Raw genomic sequence first — 24,719 nt, 5'->3', positions numbered from 1 at the left:
AGACTGTCACATTTCTTTGTTTTTCCAAATCAAATAACTAGCTCAGTCGCCATTCCTGCTGCTGGGGTATATTCAAGGGTAGTAACGCTTTGGTGAGCCTTTCTCTAGTTTTTGGTATTATCCAAGAATCCCAGGTCTTATGCAGTTCAGAAATGTGGGCATGTGGGTCACCTGGGTGACTCAGTGGTTGAGCATCTGCCTTTGGCTCAGGATGTGATCTGGTTCCTGGAATGGAATCCCGCATAGTCCTCCCCACAGGGAGCCTGTTTCTCCCTCTGCCTATGTCTCTGCCTCTCTGTGTCTCTCATGAATGAATAAATAAAATCGTAAAAAAGAAAGAAAGGAAGAAAGAAACGTGGGCACTGCCTCTGCTGGTCCACAGTGCCCTACCTCTTGGTGTGGTTTAGAGACTCCGGCTTGGCTTGAACCAAGGCGAGAGGCAGCGCTTCCTGCGTGGGCGCAAGGAACCTGCTGAACTCAGCTTTCTGCAAACAGCTTGCTGAGAGCAAATGAGACAGGGCTTTCTGCTTTTCTAGAAGCCCTTTCTTGGTACCCTCACTCCCTTCCTCTTCCAAGACCATGCCTCCTCAACATCTAAGACTCAATTTAGCTCCTGACCCTTTGACTAGCTTTTTTTCCCCCTGAGACTCCCCCTTGTCTCTGAGAGAGAGAGAGAAAGAAAGAGAGAGAGAGAGAGAGAGAGAGAGAGGAAGGGAAGGAAGGAAGGAAGGAAGGAAGGAAGGAAGGAAGGAAGGAAGGAAGGAAAAAAGGAAGGAAAAAAGCCTAGATCACATCACCAAGTTTTGGCTGTCCTTCCAGAAAGGAGTTGGGGACTAACTTTCCAATCTTTTAAATCTCCTTTAAAAGAGAATGAGACATAAAGAGGATGTCCACTGGGAATCCCATCACACACTTTTGTAGCATTTCCCCTCCCCTATAGAATGCCTCCCAGGCAAAGATCTCCCCTCTGCTCTCAGCACTTCCAGAACCTAGAGGAGAACTGGGCGGGTGATGCCCAGCAATTGGTTGCTGGCAAAACACCGGGGCGGGAGATAGGAGGGGGCTTCCTCTCAGGTCTGTTTTGTGTGGTTGGAGTGTCTTCCCAACCTGTGGGAGCCTGGTTCCCAGTCGCTGTCACCCAGCCACTGGCGTAAGGGAGGGGGGCAAACCCGGAGGACTGGACCCCAGAATTGTTCCGGTTTCTCCCAACAACCCCGCACAGCTCCTGTCTGAGAGCAGGAGGGAGCGGAGTGGGGACCCAGGACGGAAGCGAGAGACAGAGCCTGGCCTCGGACAGCCCCCGGCTTGGGCGGAGGCGCGATGCGCAGGCACAGCCCGGAGGAGACGGAGGCGGCGCGGGGCGCCCACCCTGCACCCCGCGCCGGGGCGCACTTCCCACTCAGGCCCGCGGGCTGCAGTTCCCCCGGCGGCCGCGGAGCAGCCCAGGCCCCCGCGGGGCGGGGGCGGGGCGGGGCGGGGGCGGGGGCGGGGCTCGTCACGTGGAGAAGCGCGCGGAGGCGGGGGCGCGCGCTCGGCTCTTTAAAGGCGCGCCAGCCCCGCCGGGAAGGCGGCTCCGCGGCCACAGGCGCAGGCCCGGGCCGAGCAGGAGACGCGGGGCGCGGCGGCCGCGGTAGCTCCGAGCCCGACATGCGCCGGCCGATGTGGCTGGCGCTGGCCGCGTCACTCTTGCACGGTAAAGCCGCCGGGTCTCCCAGCCCTCTGCTCCACCCCCGCGGGATCCCGGGCGCGTCCCGGAGGCTCTGGGCGCCCCGCGCCGGGGCCAGGTTTGGGGGCTCGCGCCGGCGAGAGGCAGCGGCCGGCGCTACCGGGGGCTGTCCGGGGAGGGCGAGTGGGTCTAGGCTGCCTGCTTCAGGCGGCTGGGGGCCACGGGAGGGCATGGGGCGCACCCCTGCCGGCCTTCTGTGAGCAGCCCGCCGGTCTCTCCTCTCCTTAAGTGTCTCTGCAAGGCGAGTTCCAGAGGAAGCTCTACAAGGAGCTGGTCAAGAACTACAACCCCTTGGAGAGGCCCGTGGCCAATGACTCGCAACCGCTCACTGTGTACTTCTCCCTCAGCCTCCTGCAGATCATGGACGTGGTGAGTCCTGGCCCCGGCCGCAGGGCTGTTCTCTCTCTTCCTTGGGTTCTGAGGGGTCGCGGAAGCATCAGGCGGCCAGACGATGTGGCCTGGTTGGGACACACCAGCTGGCACAGGGCCATTAGGGCCGCTGCTCTGCCCCCGACCTGGGCCTGCCCGCTCCGTGCCTCAGTTTACCCCCGCCGGGAAGGAACCCGGTGAAGTATGTTCCGCTCCCTCAGCCACCTGTGCATGGGTACTTCGCACCTTTCCCTCAGCTTAGAAACTCGGGATGAACATATCCCCATCCTGAGCCAGAATCAGCAAGAATAGCGTCCAAAGGGTCACATTTTAGTATACATACCCTTATAAGTGTTAGCATGCTGTGTCAATTTAGCCTTCTCTAGACTCTTCTGCTGCCTGTTGTATGTAGCTTCTTTAGGTAGGGGTTTGGCCTTGGGCTGGTTAATCTGTCCAGGCAGATGGCCAACTGTGAGCATTTACACGCCCCTCGCCCCAATTCCAATGGTGGGCTATTTTTTTTCCTTCCTGGTGAGAATAGTGCTGGTAGTCCGGCTCTGATGATGAGCGAGGCTCCACGCTTATCTGTTCCTTCAGGCAGCTGCTCCCAGCCCCATGGGGTTCTTTCTTTGTGGACTTACTAGTACTCACTTCAATTGACAAATCTGTATCATGTGTGTAAGTTTTTTTTTTTTCTTTTTCTTTTGCTTTTCTAGAGCGCTTTGAATGTTCAGTTTTCATTGGCATATCCTTAATACAATACAAATATTTTACAAAAGTGCCTAATTCATTATAAATGGCTTTCTGTGTCTAGTCTGTACAAGGCCTTAGACTCTGTTCTGGGTGGGGCACCTGTTGGTAGGAGTGGGGCACAGGGATTTTGGTATTCAGGGGGAAGAAGACTGTGGTAGGAGAGAGGTGTGCAGATAGCCTCAGCTCCAAGTAGAAACCGCTACGATCCACCAGAGGGGTACAGATAAATGGTGTAAGAAGACAGGTGATATTTCACAATCTGATAAATAAAGAGTACCCACAGGACCACAGTGATACACTTTTCATCACTTAACCTAGTTAGAATTGCCATGATGAATGGCTTTGTCTTCCTTACTGTACCTGTGTTAAGCGTGTACTTCCTCGTACAGACAGAACTATGCTTTAAAATATTCAGTGTATATGTGATAACATGGATGACTTACCAGGAGGGTTGTAGAAAAATGTTGTCATACAGGTTACAAAAGAGTAAAAATTGCTGTTTACAGAGCTTGCATTACAAGAGGGGAAAGGACTATTTATTTTGAGAGAGAGAGAGAGAGAGAACCAGAGACAGCAGGAGCAGGGGGGCAGGTAGGGAAAGAGACACAAGGAGGGGCAGAGGGAGAAGCCGACTCCCGCTGAGCAGGGAACCCAGATCAGGGCTAGATCCTGCTTCCAGGGTGTCCAGGATAATGACCTGAGCCACCCAGACATCCCAGAAGCTCTAGTATTGAAGGAAGCCAAGTCAGATAAATGAAAGTGTGGAGGCTTTGGGAGGGGCATAGGCTCTGGGGTTTGGGGAGGCAAGAACTTTATGAAGCAACTTCTCTGTTATTTCAAGAGGTTTAGGATTTGTACTTGGGAGCTTGCGTGGGTTCCAGCTCTAATAATTTCTGGATGGCTGCTCTTAGGTAAGTTTTGTAAGTGTCCTGAATCTGTATTTTCCTATACTTCCCATCAGTGTGATTAGCTAAAGATGTGAAGGCAACTTTGAGAGACCACCAAGAGCTAGCACATGACAATGGTCATTTTCATCAAAACATACCAAACCAAACAACACTCCTTGCCCCACCTCTACACATATGTCAGAGGACCTGTCAGCTAAGCTAACACATTCCACAAGTGGTGCATAATAGACTGAGAAAGTGAAAGCCACCCCCCCACCCCATCCCATTTGCCCATGATTGGCTCCAGCCAGCCCCATGGCATGCTCCACAGCTGCCTCTCTTGGAGTTGTCCTTGTGCTGGTGGGATGGTATATGAAGGTACAGTGGCTACTTAGCCAAGGAGCAGGAACAGTGAACAAGCGGAGCAGTCCTTTTAAGGCTGTGGCAGTCTCTTTGGAGAGGAGCTCACTCATTGAGCAGCTGCAGGGTTATTTCTGGGTGCGTTTGCCTCTTTAAAAGATCCTTAAGGACTCAGGTTATATGAGGGACTTGGGGGTCTTATGAGAAGTTTAAGTGTAAGCTAGAGTTATATGATGTGACAAAGAAGTAATAAAACACAAGCTTGTGTCAAGTTAGGAAACTTTAAAAAATAATGAAAATTATGAATACTGCATATCATCATCATTCCAGTATTAGAGAAACACATGTGAAGACAGCTATCAGCAGGCTGAAGTCATGGGAAGGTGGGAGGGGAAAAGGCCTTGGTCTCACCTTGGCCATCCAGCCTTGAACACTTCCTAGGCAGGCAATGCTGTGAGCTCATGGTGTGACCTTGAACAAATTACTTTACCTCTCTAAGCCCTGTTTCTTCATGTGTAAAATGAGAATAGTAATACCCACTTCACAAGGTTTCAAGAGGATTAAATAAGAAGTGGTTGACATACACTGGTAATTCACTGAAAGTTGCTCAATTTTAGTTATGTAGCAACTCAACTCAGAAGTTGGAAAGTCAGTGCCTAGAAAGGTATGGTCATTTGCACAAAGTTACTCATTGGTTAGAGGCAGGGCTGCAAGAAAAACCTGTATCTGACTTGCAAGTCCTTTGCGTCTTGCCTCCTTTGGAGTCGGTAACTTCTTTTGCAGAACAGTTTGCTTAATTTAATTTAACTGGCTTAACTGTAGCTGACTGAATGTGACTGTTCTGAGATCCTAGGTGAAAAGAAAGTCTCTATATCAGAAATAATGAAATATGCAAACATTTGTATTCCATTTGGACTTGGCTCTGCCTGGTTTTGAACCAGAGCCAGGACTCTCCAGCTGCAATCTTAGCATCCTGGACAGATAACACAGTAGCTCTCATAAGGGATTCATGTGACAGTCTTGATTGGCACAAAATTCTCTTTATAAATTTGGTAACAGGGGTCATTTACTCACTCTGACTGGGCTGTTCTAGAGACCATTACCCTGCCCTCCAAGTCTTGCTATTGTTCCCTTTTTTTTGGCAGCAGAGATTTCCTGGCTGGAGTGATAGGGAGATGGCATATGATGCATATTTTATTTTCATGAAAGATAATTTCTGTTTCACCAATTTATTCCACACATATTTACTGAGCTCGTTTTGTGAACTTTGCTAGATTCTAGGGATTCATAAATGAATAAGGGATGATTTCTACTTTTAAAACTCACAGTCTGACTAGGCAGACTGACGTGTAGATCCAAGATTACCACATGTATAACTTAACATACATGCCTGTACAAAGTGCTACAAATACACATAGGAGAAAACATTTATTTCCAGCTAGAGTGGCTGGGAATGGTTTCAAAGCGGAGGTAGTTGGACTTCTAAAATTGAATAAGAATTTGCCAGTTGGAAAAAGTAGGAATGACTTTCCAGGTGATGGGGGCAGGGTGAGGAAACAGAGTTTGGTGGAATACAGCAAGGTAGGTTCTAAGAAGCACTAGCTCTCAGTTAATCTTGGCAACAGGTTTTGCTGCAAGACCTCTTAGAATATTGAATGTTCTGAGTAATTGAGAATTTCTAAAAGAGGGGAATGGTATTGACCAAACTACTAATTTTTCTTTACAGACATTTTTGGTAAGAATTATTTTCTAGAAACACACTTTACAAGATGAAGAATGGAATTTTTTTTTTTTGGTAGGAAATATGAATTGAATTCAGAGACAGAAGGGGAATAGAGTGTGAGGTGTCTTGAGTGCTTTTGCAGAGTTGAGGTTTTGCCTGAGCCTGGGTATCTCTGAGGGCATGAGGAGGCAGTATGCCAGGGGATTTGTGAGGCTGCAAGATCAGCTTGCCATAGCATATTTTCCTAGAAATGGAAAAAATCCAAACCATGATATTTGTATTAAATCCCAAAAGTATAAATTATAGATTAGAATGAAAAAAAAGATGCATATATTTTAAAGATAAAACGTGTTTTCAAAGGGATTGTTTTACCTGCTGTGTTCTGTTCTATTTAATAGGCCTGTTGCTGAAATGTTAGGTGGAGAGTGGGAAAGTGTGGTGTATTTTTAAGAAGAGGAGGGATGTAAGTAGATCTGTGTTTATTTAGATAGAGGATGCTGAGGACAGTATGTGTGTGGGATTGATTGGAGAGGAGGAGAAGTGTAGACAAAGGATGAAGAGGTCGAAACTTCCCACATTGTGGGAAAGTGAGAAGTGGACAGAATCCAGAGATACTTTGGATATCCAACCCATGATGTATAACTGTTTATATAAACTTCATGTAGCTACATAGATAAATTTGTTATATAAAAGTGCCTAACTTATTCCTAAATGCATACTCTGACTCACAGCATTTATTAATTTACTTCGCGGGCTTGTAACTGGGTTGGGAATGAGATAATATACAAAACATCATTTTGAAGTGATGGAAATGCAGCGTTCTAAGCCACCAACAGTTTATATTTCTCCTTTATTCATGCCATGTAGTCATTCACCTGTATGCATACATCTTAAGGCCATTCTCAGTGTTGATTTGCATAAAATAAATGTGCAGAGTTATGAAAGCATGTCTAGAAGGCAAGACATTTAAAATGAATAATGTGAATCAACACATAATTATACAAAAGGTAAAACACATAATTATGCATGAATGATTTTGGTATATTATAGATTCCACATTTAGAGTCAACTTTTAATTTTTTTTAATATAGAGGTTTTTTTTTTTTTTTTTTTTTTTAAGATTCTACCTATTTATTCATGAGAGACACACAGGAGAGAGAGAGAGGCTCAGAGACACAGGCAGAGGGAGAAGCAGGCTCCATGCAGGGAGCCGGACATGGGACTCGATCCGGGGTCTGCAGGATCAGGCCCCGGGCCAAAGGCAGCGCTAAACTGCTGGGCCACCGGGGCTGCCTTGAGATTCAACCTTTTAGAAGCTTTAGCCACAATACAGTAGAACTAAGTGGTCATACATTTGGGGTTTGCTACTACTGATAGCAGGTGTGTTTGTTGAGCTAGTATCCTAAGGGCTTGTGTGTTATCTGACATCCCAATGGAGATGCTTTCCTTTTGTTAGATTTATCATTTTGCATCTATCAATATTCAAAATGCTACAACTCTAACTTAATATTATCCAATAATAACTGTAAAAGTTGTACACTTTGAACAACTGTGTACAGTTGAAGAAATCCCAAGACATAAGTAAGTATCCTAATAATGTTTCTCTGCATAGTATTTCTTAAAACTATGTAATATGTATTTTATGCAGAAAACAAAATTCAAAAAAGGGACTGAAGGAGAAAATCATCACCCAAATCACCATTACTCAGGCACCCTGGTGTAGTTCGTGTTCACTTTTCTCTGTGTTTATAGAATGTGTAGGGAAATATTTAAAAATTAAAATTGTATAACCCCATTATAGCACTTTAAACAATATTAGCAGGCATTAATTTTAAAGTGATGGCAAATATGCCAAATAGTAAACAAATACAAGTTTTAAAATAAAACTGAATTTTTTCCACTGTCATGCATTTCTCATCATCAATGCATATTCAGTCTCTGTCCTTTTTATTTTAGAAATTGTTTAAAAAGCATGTATTGAAGTATTGAAATGATTCATGATGTTACTTTTAAGTTACATGAAATGATTCATGAGTTGCTTCTAAGCCTGGTTGCCTTTTTATTTTGTCCTGGTGCAGGTGAAAAATTGTAGAGATACTTTGAAGGCCTTAAGGATACTATCTTCCTCCGATTTTATGTTTGTTTCTCACCAACATCCAGGTCATGGCACCAGCAAGCACAAATTGCCTCAATCCAGTTAGGTGAAGTTGGGGAGCTAGCCTTCCATCCTGTAAGGGCTGATCTATCTTTGATTTTTGCTTATATATACCAGGATGTAAATATAGAGAATTTACTAGAGTCTTCCCTCTTTTCAATGGATCTTGAACTCCTGTTTTGTCCCCCTAGCTCTTAAGTCCCTCAAAATCTGCTTGCTTTTTTTATCCCCCCACTTAGGCTTTGCTTTAGGAATCATCAAATGGTTGTTGAAAAGTGGCCTCAAACCCTGTCATCTTCCCTCCCCTCAGGGCTTCTCTCCCCTTCTGGATCTTGGCCCTGCAATTCTTCATTGCCCTGTTAAGTTCTCTGGTGTTTTTATGCACATGATCCTTGCATCTTCCATCCTCTCTAATTGTTCTCACTGGAGAATTTGTGAGAAACATTTAGATCATCATTGCTGGGAGCAGAACTGAAATTCTAAATTAAAAGTTGTTTACAATGTAGCTTTGTAATTGATCCAGATTTATTATGGTAGAAATTTTATCCCTCTCAAACCTCTTTATGGCTTTTGGACATAGATAAACATACAAAATGCTTTAGGTTTATAGACTGAGGATTATGGGCACTTTTACTAAAGGAATCTTTCTTGTAAATGTTGCTTTTCTGGTCTGCCACTGAAGATATTCCCCAAAGGGTTTAGCTTTCTCAGAGCTCCTGATTTATCCCTGACATGCTGTTAAAGGAAGAGAAATAGTCTTGTTATGGAGGGATGCCAATAAAATCTCTGTTCTTTTATTGATTTATTAGGATTGGGTAGTGTTTTACTCCTCAGAGGAGAGGATAGTCATTTGGAACCTTCTAATATCAATTCCCATGGTATTTATTTCAGTGATTTACTTACTGACAGTCAACATCAGCTATAAACCATTTTAGCACAAAACAAGCAAACAAACAAACAAACAAAAAAAACAAATCCCCCAAACCAAACATGTATCTGTGTTCCTATTTGTGTGTATATAAACAGACATGCATACATGCATACAACACACCTGTTGTCTTATCTCTCCTTGTTGATATCCTAAAATAAGATATCACCTAAGAGGCTTAAGTTTCTATGGAGAAAAGCTAGAAGTTACAGCAAAAGCTGAGGAATCACAGCTCCCAGAATGCCAAAGTAATTGGCCGAAACTAATGATATTAAATAAGGAATTGTATAAAATCCAGTATTATGAGGTCAAAAGCCACTGTGGGAGAATAGGCAGTGGGAAAGTCTTCCATGTGTCAGGTAGGCTCCCAGTCAGGTCGTAGATGAAGGAGCTGACCTGTCTTAGTGGTAGATGGAAGTTGGCAAAGAGGGAGGGAATTGTAACTGTCATAGTTAACAAATGCCACCTGTGAGATGATTCTCAAAGTGGGGCATTTACTCTTGGATCACTGTCTGTAAAGATTCATGTCTTGTGGTAAAAGGGGTAGCATCTATATTTGAGAGATAAGGCATATCGATAAAACAAGAAAAGTGTTTTTATTTCCCACTGGAAAACCATTAGCCTGGTGTTGAGCACCAGAGTTTTTAATTTTGTCCTTCTCCAGAAATTTGTACAGGCAGAATAACATAAGGACATGGTGTGTATTCTTTTTTTTTAAGTTTTATTTATTTATTCGTTCATTCATTCATGATAGAGACAGAGAGAGGCAGAGACCATAGGCAGAGGGAGAAGCAGGCTCCCTGTGAGGAGACTGATGCGGGACTTGATCTCAGGACTCTGGGATCACGGTCAACCAATGAGCCAACCAGGAGCCCATGGTGTGTATTCCTCTAGGTCTGGTTACTTTTGCTATTTTACTTTTGTGAGAGTCATTCAAGTTGTTGCCTGCTGTGGTTTGTTCATCTTCAGTGTATGAATATAACATTTGTTATTCTATTGGTGGATATTTAGATTCCCTCTTTTGTCTATTATGAAGAACTGTCATGAATATTCTTTTTGTTCATGTCTTTTGATGCACACATGAATGCATTTCTGCCTATCACATGTGTATATGTATGGGAGTAGACTCCAAGTCATAAGGTGGCAATAACTTTAAGTTTTCTAAGTGATGCCAAACGATTTTCTGAGTTATTATATACCAGTTAACAATCTCACCAGCAGCGTATGAAAAATCCTTGTTGTTCCACATACTCACCCACCCTTTGTATTTTCAGGCTTTTTAATTCACCATTCTGGCAGGTGGGAGTGATACTACTTTGTGATTTTATTTATTTCTTAAAGCTTTTTATTTAGGGATGCCTGGGTGGCTCAGGGGTTGAGTGTATGTCTGCCTTTGGCTCAGGGCATGATCCCTGTCTGGGGCTCGAGTCCTGCATCGGACTTCCTGGGAGAAGCCTGCTTCTCCCTCTGTCTGTCTCTCTGCCCCTCTCTGTGTCTCTTCGTGAATGAATAAGTGAATGAATAAACAAACAAATCTTGACGGGCACTGAGGTGGGCACTTGACGGGATGAGCACTGGGTGTTATTCTATATGTTGGCAAATTGAACACCAATAAAAAATAAATTTATAAAAATAAAAAAATAAATACTAAATCTCATGAGACACAGAGAGAGAGGTAGAGAGACAGAGGGATAAGCAGGCTCTCTGTGAGGAGCCCAATGTGGGACTCAATCCCAGGACCCCGGGATAACAACCTAAGCCTAAGGCAGCTGCTCAACCACTGAGCCACCCAGGTGCCCTACTTTGTGATTTTAATTAGCAATTCCCAGATTACCTGTGGAGTCAAGGACATTTTCCTTTCTTAATTTTAAAGTTGGTTTTCTTTTGAGAAGCATCTATTCATGCCTCTTGCCTGTTTTTATCTTGTTTTTTGTTTATTTTGTTTTGTTTTTCCTTATTGATTTATATGAGTTTTTCTGTATTATGAATATAAGCCCTCAGGCAATTACATGTTTTTGCAAATTTTCCCTCAGACTTTCTGGCTTGTCTTTTTGCTCTTTTGAGATTTGTTTTTTCTGTCTTTTGTAAATCTTTAGCTGAAGTATAATATACTTCTAAAGAGAGAGTGTCTTTTTGATGAACAGCATTTCTTCATTTTAATGTGACCCAGCTCATAAAACCTTTCTTCTGTGTTTAATGCTTACTGTGTCCTGTTTAAAAACTCCCTTTCTCAGACTCATGAAGATATTTTCCTTTTTGTTGTTGTTTTATCTTTCACATTTCATGTACCATTCACCGAGAATTGATTTTTAATTTAGCAGCTTTGTGGAAATCGTGACGATTAATTTAAAGGATTGTTAGTGTAATTGCTGTGTGATTGTTGAACTATAACACATTGGACATATTATTATCTGCTGTACTGGTCCCCAGATAGATATTTCAGTTATTTAATGTGTATATACTATGCAGAAAATGTATAGGCTATGATATTTTTAATGCTTAAAAATGTCGACATGACACACATTTACAGAGCCAACAGTAAGGATTTACGAGAAACCCTATCTCACTTTTCCCATTGCTGTCTATCCCCAGAGACCTTCAGCAGCTTCTGTTTCTGCTTAAGATACCCGTTTAGTACTATTTATTATTCCTTGATTGATCAGCTTTATTTATTGATTTCTTGTTATATGAATTTGATTCACTTGCAGATCTCCCTATTGGCTCTCATACTGTTCTTTCACTGACCCCCCCCTTTTTTTTTTACATTAAAAAGACCATCTTAAGACTTTTTTTGTCATTTCTGTTGACCATAATTTGGTTTCTGTGTCTGTAAGCACTTGAGTTCTGCCCCTACTTTTTTTTTTTTTTTTACCTCCTCCTATCTCTGTGTTGGTAAAATTTACATTTTCTCCTGTAACTGTGTACAGTATACATAGGATTCTATAGGAATCTGTAATTCAATCCTATTGTATCTTGATTCTTATTTTTTAAGCTGCCTTCATGATTTTGTGACAATGTAAAGCCATTTTTTCCTGAGCCTATACTACTTCTGTTTGGGTCTAATGCTGTGACATCTATGCAATTCAGAGGGATTGAGTGTTTCTGTTGTCAACTGATCCTGTTGTCAAGTTCAAATGTTCTCCTCTTTTATACTCTTCACCAAATCTTATCATATCTTTCTTTTTCCAAGTCTTTAGTCATGCTGTTTATTCTCTCTGTTCATTATACAGTCGACCTCCTTTCTCACAGGATATCAATTGAGGAGTATTGTTTATTTCTTTATTTTTTAAATTCATTTATTTTAAACTGAATAGTGTTATTTCTTCTAAGATATTCCCCCTTTTCTTTTAATTTTGCTCATTTATTTGTCTTTCTGTTTATTTTTATGATTTGTTTGGCAAGCTTTCCTGAAATGCCTATTCTTAGACCTCTCTTCATAGTTTAGAATCAGAGAAGAGAAACATTGGTGGAAATGCTATTTTTGAGGGTAGAATTTAGTGTTTTTTTGTGGTTTTAGGGCTTGGGTGAGGACTGTTACCTTTTTTTTTTTTTTTTGAGTATGCTAAATACAAAAGGGCTGGATGCTTTGTCTCAGGGGCATCTCTTGTCACATTAGCTTCTTTATTCTCTAATTCAGTACTATCCAATAGAAATATAATGCCAGCTACTGACATAATTTTAGATTTTCTTGTGACCACATCTAAAAAATAAGATACAGGTACAGTTAATTTTAATAAGACACTTTACTTACTAAAATATATCTAGTTATTACAATTTCAAAACATAGCAAATGGAGAAACAATGTTAATGAGATGGTGTATGTTTCTGGGGAGGGCAGAGCCAAGTCTTAGAAATCCAGTGTGTACATTACACTTATAGTCCATCTCAGCACTGGTCACATATCACGGACTCGGTAGCCACATTTTACCAGTGGCTACCATGTTAGACTACACAGTTCTAACAAATCCAGCTTTTTGAATTTTGACTCGATGGAGTGAGGAGAAACCCTGGCTGATGGTTATTCTCAGAAGGGAGTTCACAGCTCTCTTTTCCAAAGGTCTCTGTCACTTCATCCATGTCAGCTCCATTCCATCCTCCTTGTTGGCTTTGGTTCACCTCTGAACTCATTATGGTTCTAGGTTCCCTGGGGCACATCTGTTCCTCCCACCCTGCAGCCTTCTTACCAGTATTTATCATAGGGCTTTCTTCACTCTATGTTTGCAGATAGTAGGCTTCCCTGTATTTAACATTATCTTGTTTTTTTTTAGATTCCATTCCCATTCTCTTTGTTTTAGGGCATTCATAGCATTTCCCTCCTTTATTTTAACTTCAGTGACCTTAGACAGGGGAAATAAATGAGTATGTTTAAGCTGACATCTTGAACTAGGAATTTGCAGGATGTTCTTACCAGCAACTCAGCCAATGTATAAATATGCTGTTTATACTTTTAATCTATTGTTTGATTTACAAGCCCACATTGATACTTCTATAATACATTTTGATATTTAATTGTAGCCTTTATTTTTATTTTTATTTTTTTTAATTTTTATTTATTTATGATAGTCACATAGAGAGAGAGAGAGAGAGAGAGGAAGAGACACAGGCAGAGGGAGAAGCAGGCTCCATGCACCGGGAGCCTGACGTGGGACTTGATCCTGGGTCTCCAGGATCACGCCCCAGGCCAAAGGCAGGCGCTAAACTGCTGCACCACTCAGGGATCCCATAATTGTAGCCTTTAAACTGAGCTGTGAACACTTGGGTAAAAAGTTCTTTCTGTCATTTTCTTAGATCAGTACATTTCCTTGGAATGTGTATGATCATGTCCTTCAGATAATCTTTTTTTGTCTTATTGAATATATTCTTAAAAGGTATTGTCTAAAAAAATACAACTAAAAGTTATAACTCCCTGTTTCTTGGCAACCCCTTTGACTTTACCGAGAATGAGATAATAAGCATTTTCTCATACATCTTACATATATAATTTATGTAAATGTAAATAAAGATTTTCTTTAAATGTAGTCACTGTAGAAAGTGATGCATTTACTCTAACAAAATTACTAAATTATTGACCAAATACTTTTGGACTCCTATGCGGATTAAAGCACTAATATTTGAAAATTTTAAGTAGGGATATTTTATTTTCAGGATGAGTTTGTTTACTAGGAATGACAGGGTATACCCCAAAGTAGGGCCTCTGATGAAGGGTGGTGGCTCTTAAATGAGATGGGGATGGATTTTCTGTTTTTAGCTTTTTTTGATGCTTATAATCTGATACTGAAGAAAAATCAAAATAAAGTTCCCCAAGGTGAAAGATTGTAAAATCTTTCTATATTGTTTACAAAGAGAGCCTGTAATGAGATAATGAACTTATTGGTATGTAAGCTTGAAAAATCTTTAGTTTATATTTATAGCTTATATATTAAATGAAGTGTCTTATGGGTTTTAAAAATTAATTGGCCAAAGCTTTTTTTCTTTTTTTTTAAGATTTTATTTATTTATTCATAGAGATGCAGAGAGAGAGAGAAAGAGAGAGATGCAGAGACACAGGCAGAGGGAGAAGCAGGCTCCATGCAGAGAGCCCGACGTGGGACTCGATCCAGGGTCTCCAGATCACGCCCTGGGCTGCAGGCAGCGCTAAACCGCTGCGCCACCGGGGCTGCCCCAAAGCTTTTTTTCTTTTAAGTTTTTACTTAAAGTCCAGTTAGCTAACATATGGTATAATATTACTTTCAATTGTACAATGTAGTAATTTAACACTTACATGCGTCACCTGGTGCTTATCACAAGTGCTCTCCTTTTTTTTTAAATAAATTTATTTTTTATTGGTGTTCAATTTACCAACATACAGAATAACACCCAGTGCTCATCCCGTCAAGTGCCCCGCTCAGTGCCCGTCACCCATTCACCCCCACCCCCCGCCCTCCTCCCCTTCCACCACCCCTAGTTCGTTTCCCAGAGTTAGCAGTCTTTACATTCTGTCCCCCTTTCTGATATTTCCCACCCATTTCTTCTCCCTTCCCTTATATTCCCTTTCACTATTATTTATATTCCCCAAATGAATGAGAACATATAATGTTTGTCCTTCTCCAATTGACTTACTTCACTCAGCATAATACCCTCCAGTTCCATCCACGTCGAAGCAAATGGTGGGTATTTGTCGTTTCTAATGGCTGAGTAATATTCCATTGTATACATAGACCACATCTTCTTTATCCATTCATCTTTCGATGGACACCAAGGCTCCTTCCACAGTTTGGCTATTGTGGACATTGCTGCTATAAACATTGGGGTGCAGGTGTCCCGGCGTTTCATTGCATCTGTATCTTTGGGGTAAATCCCCAACAGTGCAATTGCTGGGTCGTACGGCAGGTCTATTTTTAACTCTTTGAGGAACCTCCACACAGTTTTCCAGAGTGGCTGCACCACTTCACATTCCCACCAACAGTGTAGGAGGGTTACCCTTTCTCCACATCCTCTCCAACATTTGTGGTTTCCTGCCTTGTTAATTTTCCCCATTCTCACTGGTGTGAGGTGGTATCTCATTGTGGTTTTGATTTGTATTTCCCAGATGGCAAGTGATGCGGAGCATTTTCTCATGTGCATGTTGGCCATGTCAATGTCTTCCTCTGTGAGATTTCTCTTCATGTCTTTTGCCCATTTCATGATTGGATTGTTTGTTTCTTTGCTGTTGAGTTTAATAAGTTCTTTATAGATCTTGGAAACTAGCCCTTTATCTGATAGGTCATTTGCAAATATCTTCTCCCATTCTGCAGGTTGTCTTTTAGTTTTGTTGACTGTATCCTTTGCTGTGCAAAAGCTTCTTATCTTGATGAAGTCCCAATGGTTCATTTCTGCTTTTGTTTCTTTTGCCTTCATGGATGTATCTTGTAAGAAGTTACTGTGGTTGAGTCTGAGTTCAAAAAGGGTGTTGCCTGTGTTCTCCTCTAGGATTTTGATGGAATAACAAGTGCTCTCCTTAATCCCCATCATCTTGTTCTCCCATCTTCCTACCCTTCTCCCTTCTGGTAACTATCAGTTTGTTCTCTGTAGTTAAGCATCTATTTCTTGGTTTGCTGCTCTTTTTTCCCTTTGCTCATCTGTTTTGTTTTATAAATTCCACAAATGAATGAAACTGTATAGTATTTGTCTTTATCTGACTGCTTCTGCTTAGCATAATACTGTGTAGCTTCATCCATGTCATTGTAAATGGCAAAATTTCATTCTTTTTGATGGCTGAGTAATATTCCAGTGTGTATTTATACTACTTTTCTTTAACCATTCATCATTGATGAGCACTTGGACTGTTTCCATAGTTTGGCTATTGTAGATAATAATGCTGTTATAAGCATTGGGGTGCATGTAGCCCTTTGAATTAGTATTTTTGTATTCTTTAGGTAAATACCTAGTAGTACAATCGCTGGGTTGTGGGGAAGTTCTGTTTTTCACTATTTGAGGAACCTCTGTACTATTTTCCAGAGTGGCTGCACCAGTTTGCATTCCTACCTGTGTAAGAGGGATCCCCTTTCTCCACATCCTTGCCAGAATCTGTTGTTTATTATGTTGTTGATTTTAGTTGCCCTGACTGGTATGAGCTGATATCTCACTGTAGTTTTGATTTGTATTACCCTGATGGTGAGTGATGTTGAACATCTTTTTCATGTGTCTGTTGAATATCTGTAGGTCTTTGAAAAAATGTCTGTTCATGTCTTCTGCCTATTTTTTAACTACATTTGTTTTGGGTGTTGAGTTTGGTAAGTTCTTTATAGGTTTGGTTATTAACCTTTTATCAAATGTCATTTGCAGATATCTTCTCCTATTCTGTCCCTGCCTTTCAGTTTTGTTGATTGTTTCCTTCTCTGTGCAGAAGCTTTTTTTTTTTTTTTGGATGAAGTCCCTGTAGTTCATTTTTGCTTTTATTTCCCCTGCCTCAGGAGATATATCTAGTAAGAAGTTGCTGTGGCCAAGGTCAAAGAGGTTACTGCCTGTGTTCTCCATTTTGATGGCTTCTTGTCTCATATTTAGGTCTTTCATTCATCCATTTTGAATATATTTTTGTGTATTGTGTAAGAAAGTGATCCTGTTTCATTATTTTGCATGTTGCTGTCCAGTTTTCCTAAGGCCAGTTATTGAAGAGACTTTTTTCCATTGGATAATCTTTCCTGCTTTTATTCCCCAAAAGATTTATTTATTTGAGGGAGAGAGAAAGAGAGAGCTGAGGGGAGGGGTGGAGGGAGAGGGAGAGAGAAACTCAAAGCAGACTCTACACTGAGCGCAGAGCTCAGTGTAGGGCTCTATCTCAGGACCATGAAATCACTGCCTGAGCCAAAACTGAGAGTTGGATGCTTAACAGACGGCACCACTCAGGTGCCCTATTCTTTCCTGCTTTTCAAAGATTAATTGAGCCTGTAATTATAGATTTATTTCTGGGTTTTCTCTTCTATTCCATTGATCTATGCATCTATTTTTGTGAATTGGCCAAAGCTTTTAAAATACTTTAAAAAAATGTATTTAAAAACTTCTTTACAAAGTTTTCTTTTTAGAGCAAAAAGTGTTACCTTTAGATTTTTCATTAATTGTTATAGCTATACTCAGCAAATTGGTATTGAATCACTTAGGACAATATTTTATATTTGCTTAAAATATCTATAGGTTGAGGATCAATAAAATTCTAATTGATGAAAACTAAACAATAACCTTTTGATTAATGTGGACAGATTCCATTCTTGATATTTGCAAACATTCAGACATTTCTGGATAATTTTCAGGGGTACATCTCAGAGACCAGGGGAAATCAGGAGATGCTATGTTTCTTTTTTTTTTTTTAAGTTAGATAAAGAGCAATCAGTGTAGATAGTTAAAGCAGGAGAGTTTCTCTAAATCTAGCTTTGAGGCTTCCATGTTCTTTATTTGTATTTGTGTATTTTATTGCCCCAGAGTAAACAAAAACTGCGTCAGAAGTTTTTTGCTCAAAGTTCTTAGGCCAGGGAGTGGTATGTACTGACATAGGGTCCCAGGAACGAAAGAGGCATTTAATGCAGCTCTCTGTGAGCTGCAGTTGAACTGGAAGATGGTCCACAGCCACAGGGAATTTCTCCTTAGCTTAGTTCCCTCAGGGGGAGTCAGGCCAATTGGGCCTCTCATCTTTTTCCTGTGTATGGAGCAATTAATGGAACAGTCATGGCCCGGACGATCCTCAGTAACCGTTGGGTATATATTAAAACAGCAGCATACAGGTGGTACCTTCATTGTTTATGACAGGGGAAATCATGGGAAATATATTATTATTATTTTTTAATTTATTTTTTTATTGGTGTTCAATTTACTTACAGAATAACACCCAGTGCCCGTCACCCATTCACTCCCACCCCCCGCCCTCCTCCCCTTCCAACACCCCTAGTTCGTTTCCCAGAGTTAGCAGTCTTTACATTCTGTCTCCCTTTCTGATATTTCCCACACATTTCTTCCCCCTTCCCTTATATTCCCTTTCACTATTATTTATATTCCCCAAATGAATGAGAACATATAATGTTTGTCCTTCTCCGACTGGCTTACTTCACTCAGCATAATACCCTCCAGTTCCATCCACGTTGAAGCAAATGGTGGGTATTTGTCATTTCTAATAGCTGAGTAATATTCCATTGTATACATAGACCACATCTTCTTTATCCATTCATCTTTCGTTGGACACCGAGGCTCCTTCCACAGTTTGGCTATCGTGGCCATTGCTGCTATAAACATCGCGGTGCAGGTGTCCCGGCGTTTCACTGCATCTGTATCTTTGGGGTAAATCCCCAGCAGTGCAATTGCTGGGTCGTAGGGCAGGTCTATTTTTAACTGTTTGAGGAACCTCCACACAGTTTTCCAGAGTGGCTGCACCAGTTCACATTCCGACCAACAGTGTATGAGGGTTCCCTTTTCTCCACATCCTCTCCAACATTTGTGGTTTCCTGCCTTGTTAATTTTCCCCATTCTCACTGGTGTGAGGTGGTATCTCATTGTGGTTTTGATTTGTATTTCCCTGATGGCAAGTGATGCAGAGCATTTTCTCATGTGCATGTTGGCCATGTCTATGTCTTCCTCTGTGAGATTTCTGTTCATGTCTTTTGCCCATTTCATGATTGGATTGTTTGTTTCTTTGCTGTTGAGTTTAATAAGTTCTTTATAGATCTTGGAAACTAGCCCTTTATCTGATAGGTCATTTGCAAATATCTTCTCCCATTCTGTAGGTTGTCTTTGAGTTTTGTTGACTGTATCCTTTGCTGTGCAAAAGCTTCTTATCTTGATGAAGTCCCAATAGTTCATTTTTGCTTTTGTTTCTTTTGCCTTCGTGGATGTATCTTGCAAGAAGTTACTATGGCCGAGTTCAAAAAGGGTGTTGCCTGTGTTCTTCTCTAGGATTTTGATGGAATCTTGTCTCACATTTAGATCTTTCATCCATTTTGAGTTTATCTTTGTGTATGGTGCAAGAGAGTGGTCTAGTTTCATTCTTCTGCATGTGGATGTCCAATTTTCCCAGCACCATTTATTGAAGAGACTGTCTTTCTTCCAATGGATAGTCTTTCCTCCTTTATCGAATATTAGTTGCCCATAAAGTTCAGGGTCCACTTCTGGATTCTCTATTCTGTTCCACTGATCTATGTGTCTGTTTTTGTGCCAGTACCACACTGTCTTGATGACCACAGCTTTGTAGTACAACCTGATATCTGGCATTGTGATGCCCCCAGATATGGTTTTCTTTTTTAAAATTCCCCTGGCTATTCGGGGTCTTTTCTGATTCCACACAAATCTTAAAATAATTTGTTCTAACTCTCTGAAGAAAGTCCATGGTATTTTGATAGGGATTGCATTAAACGTGTATATTGCCCTGGGTAACATTGACATTTTCACAATATTAATTCTGCCAATCCATGAGCATGGAATATTTTTCCATCTCTTTGCGTCTTCCTCAATTTCTTTCAGAAGTGCTCTATAGTTTTGAGGGTATAGATCCTTTACCTCTTTGGTTAGGTTTATTCCTAGGTATCTTATGCTTTTGGGTGCAATTGTAAATGGGATTGACTCCTTAATTTCTCTTTCTTCAGTCTCATTGTTAGTGTATAGAAATGCCACTGACTTCTGGGCATTGATTTTGTATCCTGCCACGCTACCGAATTGCTGTATGAGTTCTAGCAATCTTGGGGTGGAGGCTTTTGGGTTTTCTATGTAGAGTATCATGTCATCTTTGAAGAGGGAGAGTTTGACTTCTTCTTTGCCAATTTGAATGCCTTTAATGTCTTTTTGTTGTCTGATTGCTGAGGCTAGGACTTCCAGTACTATGTTGAACAGCAGTGGTGAGAGTGGACATCCCTGTCTTGTTCCTGATCTTAGGGGAAAGGCTCCCAGTGCTTCCCCATTGAGAATGATATTTGCTGTGGGCTTTTCATAGATGGCTTTTAAGATGTCGAGGAATGTTCCCTCTATCCCTACACTCTGAAGAGTTTTGATCAGGAATGGATGCTGTATTTTGTCAAATGCTTTCTCTGCATCCAATGAGAGGATCATATGGTTCTTGGTTTTTCTCTTGCTGATATGATGAATCACATTGATTGTTTTACGGGTGTTGAACCAGCCTTGTGTCCCAGGGATAAATCCTACTTGGTCATGGTGAATAATTTTTTTAATGTACTGTTGGATCCTATTGGCCAGTATCTTGTTGAGAATTTTTGCATCCAAGTTCATCAGGGATATTGGTCTGTAATTCTCCTTTTTGGTGGGGTCTTTTTCTGGTTTTGGAATTAAGGTGATGCTGGCCTCATAGAACGAATTTGGAAGTACTCCATCTCTTTCTATCTTTCCAAACAGCTTTATTAGAATAGGTATGGTTTCTTCTTTAAACGTTTGATAAAATTCCCCTGGGAAGCCATCTGGCCCTGGACTCTTGTGTCTTGGGAGGTTTTTGATGACTGCTTCAATTTCCTCCCTGGTTATTGGCCTGTTCAGGTTTTCTATTTCTTCCTGTTCCAGTTTTGGTAGTTTGTGGCTTTCCAGGAATGCGTCCATTTCTTCTAGATTGCCTAATTTATTGGCGTATAGCTGTTCATAATATGTTTTTATTAAACTTTTTTTCAATATTTTTTATTTATTTATGGTAGTCACAGAGAGAGAGAGAGAGAGAGAGGCAGAGACACAGGCAGAGGGAGAAGCAGGCTCCATGCACCAGGAGCCCGACGTGGGATTCGATCCCGGGTCTCCAGGATCGCGCCCAGGGCCAAAGGCAGGCGCTAAACCGCTGCGCCACCCAGGGATCCCCATAATATGTTTTTAAAATCGTTTGTATTTCCTTGGTGTTGGTAGTGATCTCTCCTTTCTCATTCATGATTTTATTAATTTGAGTCTTCTCTCTCTTCTTTTTAATAAGGCTGGCTAATGGTTTATCTATCTTGTTAATTCTTTCAAAGAACCAACTCCTGGTTTTGTTGATCTGTTCCACAGTTCTTCTGGTCTCGATTTCGTTGAGTTCTGCTCGAATCTTTATTAACTCCCTTCTTCTCTTGGGTGTAGGATCTATTTGCTGTTTTTTCTCTAGCTCCTTTATGTGTAAGGTTAGCTTTTGTATTTGAGTTCTTTCCAGTTTTTGAATGGATGCTTGTATTGCGATGTATTTCCCCCTTAGGACTGCTTTTGCTGCATCCCAAAGATTTTGAACGGTTGTATCTTCATTGTCATTAGTTTCCATGAATCTTTTTAATTCTTCCTTAATTTCCTGGTTGACCCTTTTATCTTTTAGCAGGATGGTCCTTAACCTCCACGAGTTTGAGGTCCTTCCAAACTTCTTGTTGTGATTTAGTTCTAATTTCAAGGCATTATGGTCTGAGAATATGCAGGGGACGATCCCAATCTTTTGGTATCGGTTCAGACCCGATTTGTGACCCAATATGTGGTCTATTCTGGAGAAAGTTCCATGTGCGCTTGAGAAGAATGTGTATTCAGTTGAGTTTGGATGTAAAGTTCTGTAGATATCTGTGAAATCCATCTGGTCCAGTGTATCATTTAAAGCTCTCGTTTCTTTGGAGATGTTGTGCTTAGAAGACCTATCGAGTATAGAAAGAGCTAGATTGAAGTCACCAAGTATAAGTGTATTATTATCTAAGTATTTCTTCACTTTGGTTAATAATTGATTGATATATTTGGCAGTCCCACATTCAGGGCATATATATTGAGGATTGTTAAGTCCTCTTGTTGAATAGATCCTTTAAGTATGATCTAGTGTCCCTCTTCATCTCTCACTACAGTCTTCAGGGTAAATTTTAGTTTGTCTGATATAAGGATGGCTACCCCTGCTTTCTTTTGACGACCATTCGAATGGTAAATGGTTCTCCAACCTTTTATTTTCAGGCTGTAGGTGTCCTGTCTAAAATGAGTCTCTTGTAGACAGCAAATAGATGGGTCCTGCTTTTTTATCCAGTCTGAAACCCTGCGCCTTTTGATGGGGTCATTAAGCCCGTTCACATTCAGAGTTACTATTGAGAGATATGAGTTTAGTGTCATCATGATATCTATTCAGTCCTTGTTTTTGTGGACTGTTCCACTGAACTTCTTCTTAAAGGGGAATTTTAAGAGTCCCCCTTAAAATTTCTTGCAGAGCTGGTTTGGAGGTCACATATTCTTTTAGTTGCTGCCTGTCTTGGAAGCTCTTTATCTCTCCTTCCATTTTGAATGAGAGCCTTGCTGGATAAAGTATTCTTGGTTGCATGTTCTTTTCATTTAGGACCCTGAATATATCCTGCCAGCCCTTTCTGGCCTGCCAGGTCTCTGTGGAGAGGTCTGCTGTTACCCTAATACTCCTCCCCATAAAAGTCAGGGATTTCTTGTCTCTTGCTGCTTTAAGGATCTTCTCTTTATCTTTGGAATTTGCAAGCTTCACTATTAAATGTCGAGGTGTTGAACGGTTTTTATTGATTTTAGGGGGGATCTCTGTATTTCCTGGATCTGAATGCCTGTTTCCCTTCCCAGATTAGGAAAGTTTTCAGCTAGAATTTGTTCAAATACATATTCTGGCCCTCTGTCCCTTTCGGCGCCCTCGGGAACCCCAATTAAACGTAGGTTTTTCTTTCTCAGGCTGTCGTTTATTTCCCTTAATCTATCCTCATGGTCTTTTAATTGTTTGTCTCTTTTTTCCTCAGTTTCCCTCTTTGCTATCAACTTGTCTTCTATGTCACTCACTCGTTCTTTCACCTCGTTAACCCTCGTCGTTAGGACTTCTAGTTTGGATTGCATCTCATTTAATTGATTTTTAATTTCTGCCTGATTAGCTCTAAATTCTGCAGTCATGAAGTCTCTTGAGTCCTTTATACTTTTTTCTAGAGCCACCAGTAGCTGTATAATAGTGCTTCTGAATTGGCTTTCTGACATTGAATTGTAATCCAGATTTTGTAACTCTGTGGGAGAGAGGACTGTTTCTGATTCTTTCTTTTGAGGTGAGGTTTTCCTTCTAGTCATTTTGCTCACTGCAGAGTGGCCAAAAGCAAGTTGTATTGGGAAAAAGAGAAAAAGAGAGGAGAGAAAGAAGGAAAGAAAAGAGAAAGAGAAAAAAAAGGGAAAAAAAATGGAAAAAAAAAGAAGAAAAAGAGAAAGAAAAAGAAAGGAGAACAAAAGGGGGTGGGGGAAGGAAACAAATCAAAAAGCAAAACAAAACAAAACAAAACAAAACAAAAAAAGAACCACCGGGTAGTATCTTCTGATTCTGTGTACTTTAAGTCCCTTGGCTTCTCCTGGAAGTTGTCAGTCAGTCTGGCTGGTCTTCTGGGGGAGGGGCCGGTTGTGCTGGTTTTCAGGTGTTAGCAGTTGGGGGAGCTGCTGTGCCCCTGCCTGGTGCAGGGCTCAGTGGGGGTTGTTTACCCCGTGAGGCCGCAGGAGGAACAGCCCCAGTGGCGGGGCCAGGTCTGGAAACCTGGATTCAGCTCCGGCAGGAACTCCGTCTGCAGGGCCTGGAGGCTCCGGGGCGGGGCCGCTGATCTGCTCAGCTGGGGCAGGAGCGTCCTCGCTGTCCTGGGCCCTCCCGGCCTCTGCCTGTCCCGGGGGAGGCGGGATCCTGGGCTGTGTCCCGGCGCCCTGTGCTCCGGAGCCTGCGCTGGTGGATTCGCACTCCCGGGCCGCGCAACCGCCTCCGCGGAGCCGCCGCCCGAGCCCCTCCGAGCTGCTCCTGGAACCGCGCAGCCCCCTCCGCACGGAGCCTCTTCCTCTGCCCGAGCCCCTCCGAGCTGCTCCCGGGGCCGCGCAGCCCCCTCCGCGGAGCCGCCGCCCGAGGCCCCCGGAGCTGCTCCGGGTCCCGCCGGGTCCCCTGTGCGCGCTGCAGCCCTTAGGGAGCTCGGCGCACTCTCCTGGGCGCGCAGTTGCTCTGTTACTGTCCCAGGGAGCCCGAGGGCATCCCCGCCCTCCTGGGGTCCTGCTCCAACTCCCCATGAGCCCCATTCCGCCCGGGAAGGTCGGTGCAGCTCCTGCGTCTCCGGGACGGGGCTCTCCTGTCCTGGGGACACTCGCCCCGGCCCCAGCCCGGCTCCTCGCGGGGCCCCTCCCCCTTGGAGGCCTTTGTTTCTTTACTTCTTTTTCCCCGTCTTCCTACCTTGACAGAAGCGCGAACTCTTCTCACTGTAGCATTCCAGGTGTTCTCTCTTTAATTCTCAGGCCGAATTCATAGATTTTCAGGATGATTGGAAGGTTTTCTAGGTAATTTGGTGGAGACAGGTGATTTGGGGACCCTACTCTTCCGCCATCTTGCTCCTCCCCCGGGAAATATATTAAATTAAAAACTGAAAGGGAATCATGACAGGAAATTTGTT

At 42.1% G+C, this 24,719-nt stretch overlaps 1 protein-coding gene across 9 annotated transcripts in view; it reads left to right on the top strand.

The window, feature by feature from the left end:
• The first annotated feature begins 1,075 nt into the window (after positions 1-1,075).
• Positions 1,076-24,719, top strand: part of CHRNA7 (cholinergic receptor nicotinic alpha 7 subunit) — a 135,674-nt gene continuing 112,030 nt past the window's right edge. For 6 of the 9 annotated variants that reach the window (XM_077868746.1, XM_077868793.1, XM_077868791.1 and 3 more), the window contains exons 1-2: positions 1,535-1,693; positions 1,956-2,095. In XM_077868746.1, the coding sequence (XP_077724872.1) occupies positions 1,648-1,693; positions 1,956-2,095 (186 nt within the window). In that variant the 5' untranslated portion in view covers positions 1,535-1,647. Of the gene's footprint in view, positions 1,151-1,534; positions 1,694-1,955; positions 2,096-24,719 lie in introns of those variants that run through there. The other 3 variants (XM_077868780.1, XM_077868772.1, XM_077868764.1) reach the window with 3 other exon arrangements.

This window comes from Canis aureus, chromosome 2 (genome assembly GCF_053574225.1).
Source record: "Canis aureus isolate CA01 chromosome 2, VMU_Caureus_v.1.0, whole genome shotgun sequence".
NCBI classification, from domain to species: domain Eukaryota; kingdom Metazoa; phylum Chordata; class Mammalia; order Carnivora; family Canidae; genus Canis; species Canis aureus.
This window is presented reverse-complemented; position numbering and strand designations above follow the sequence as displayed.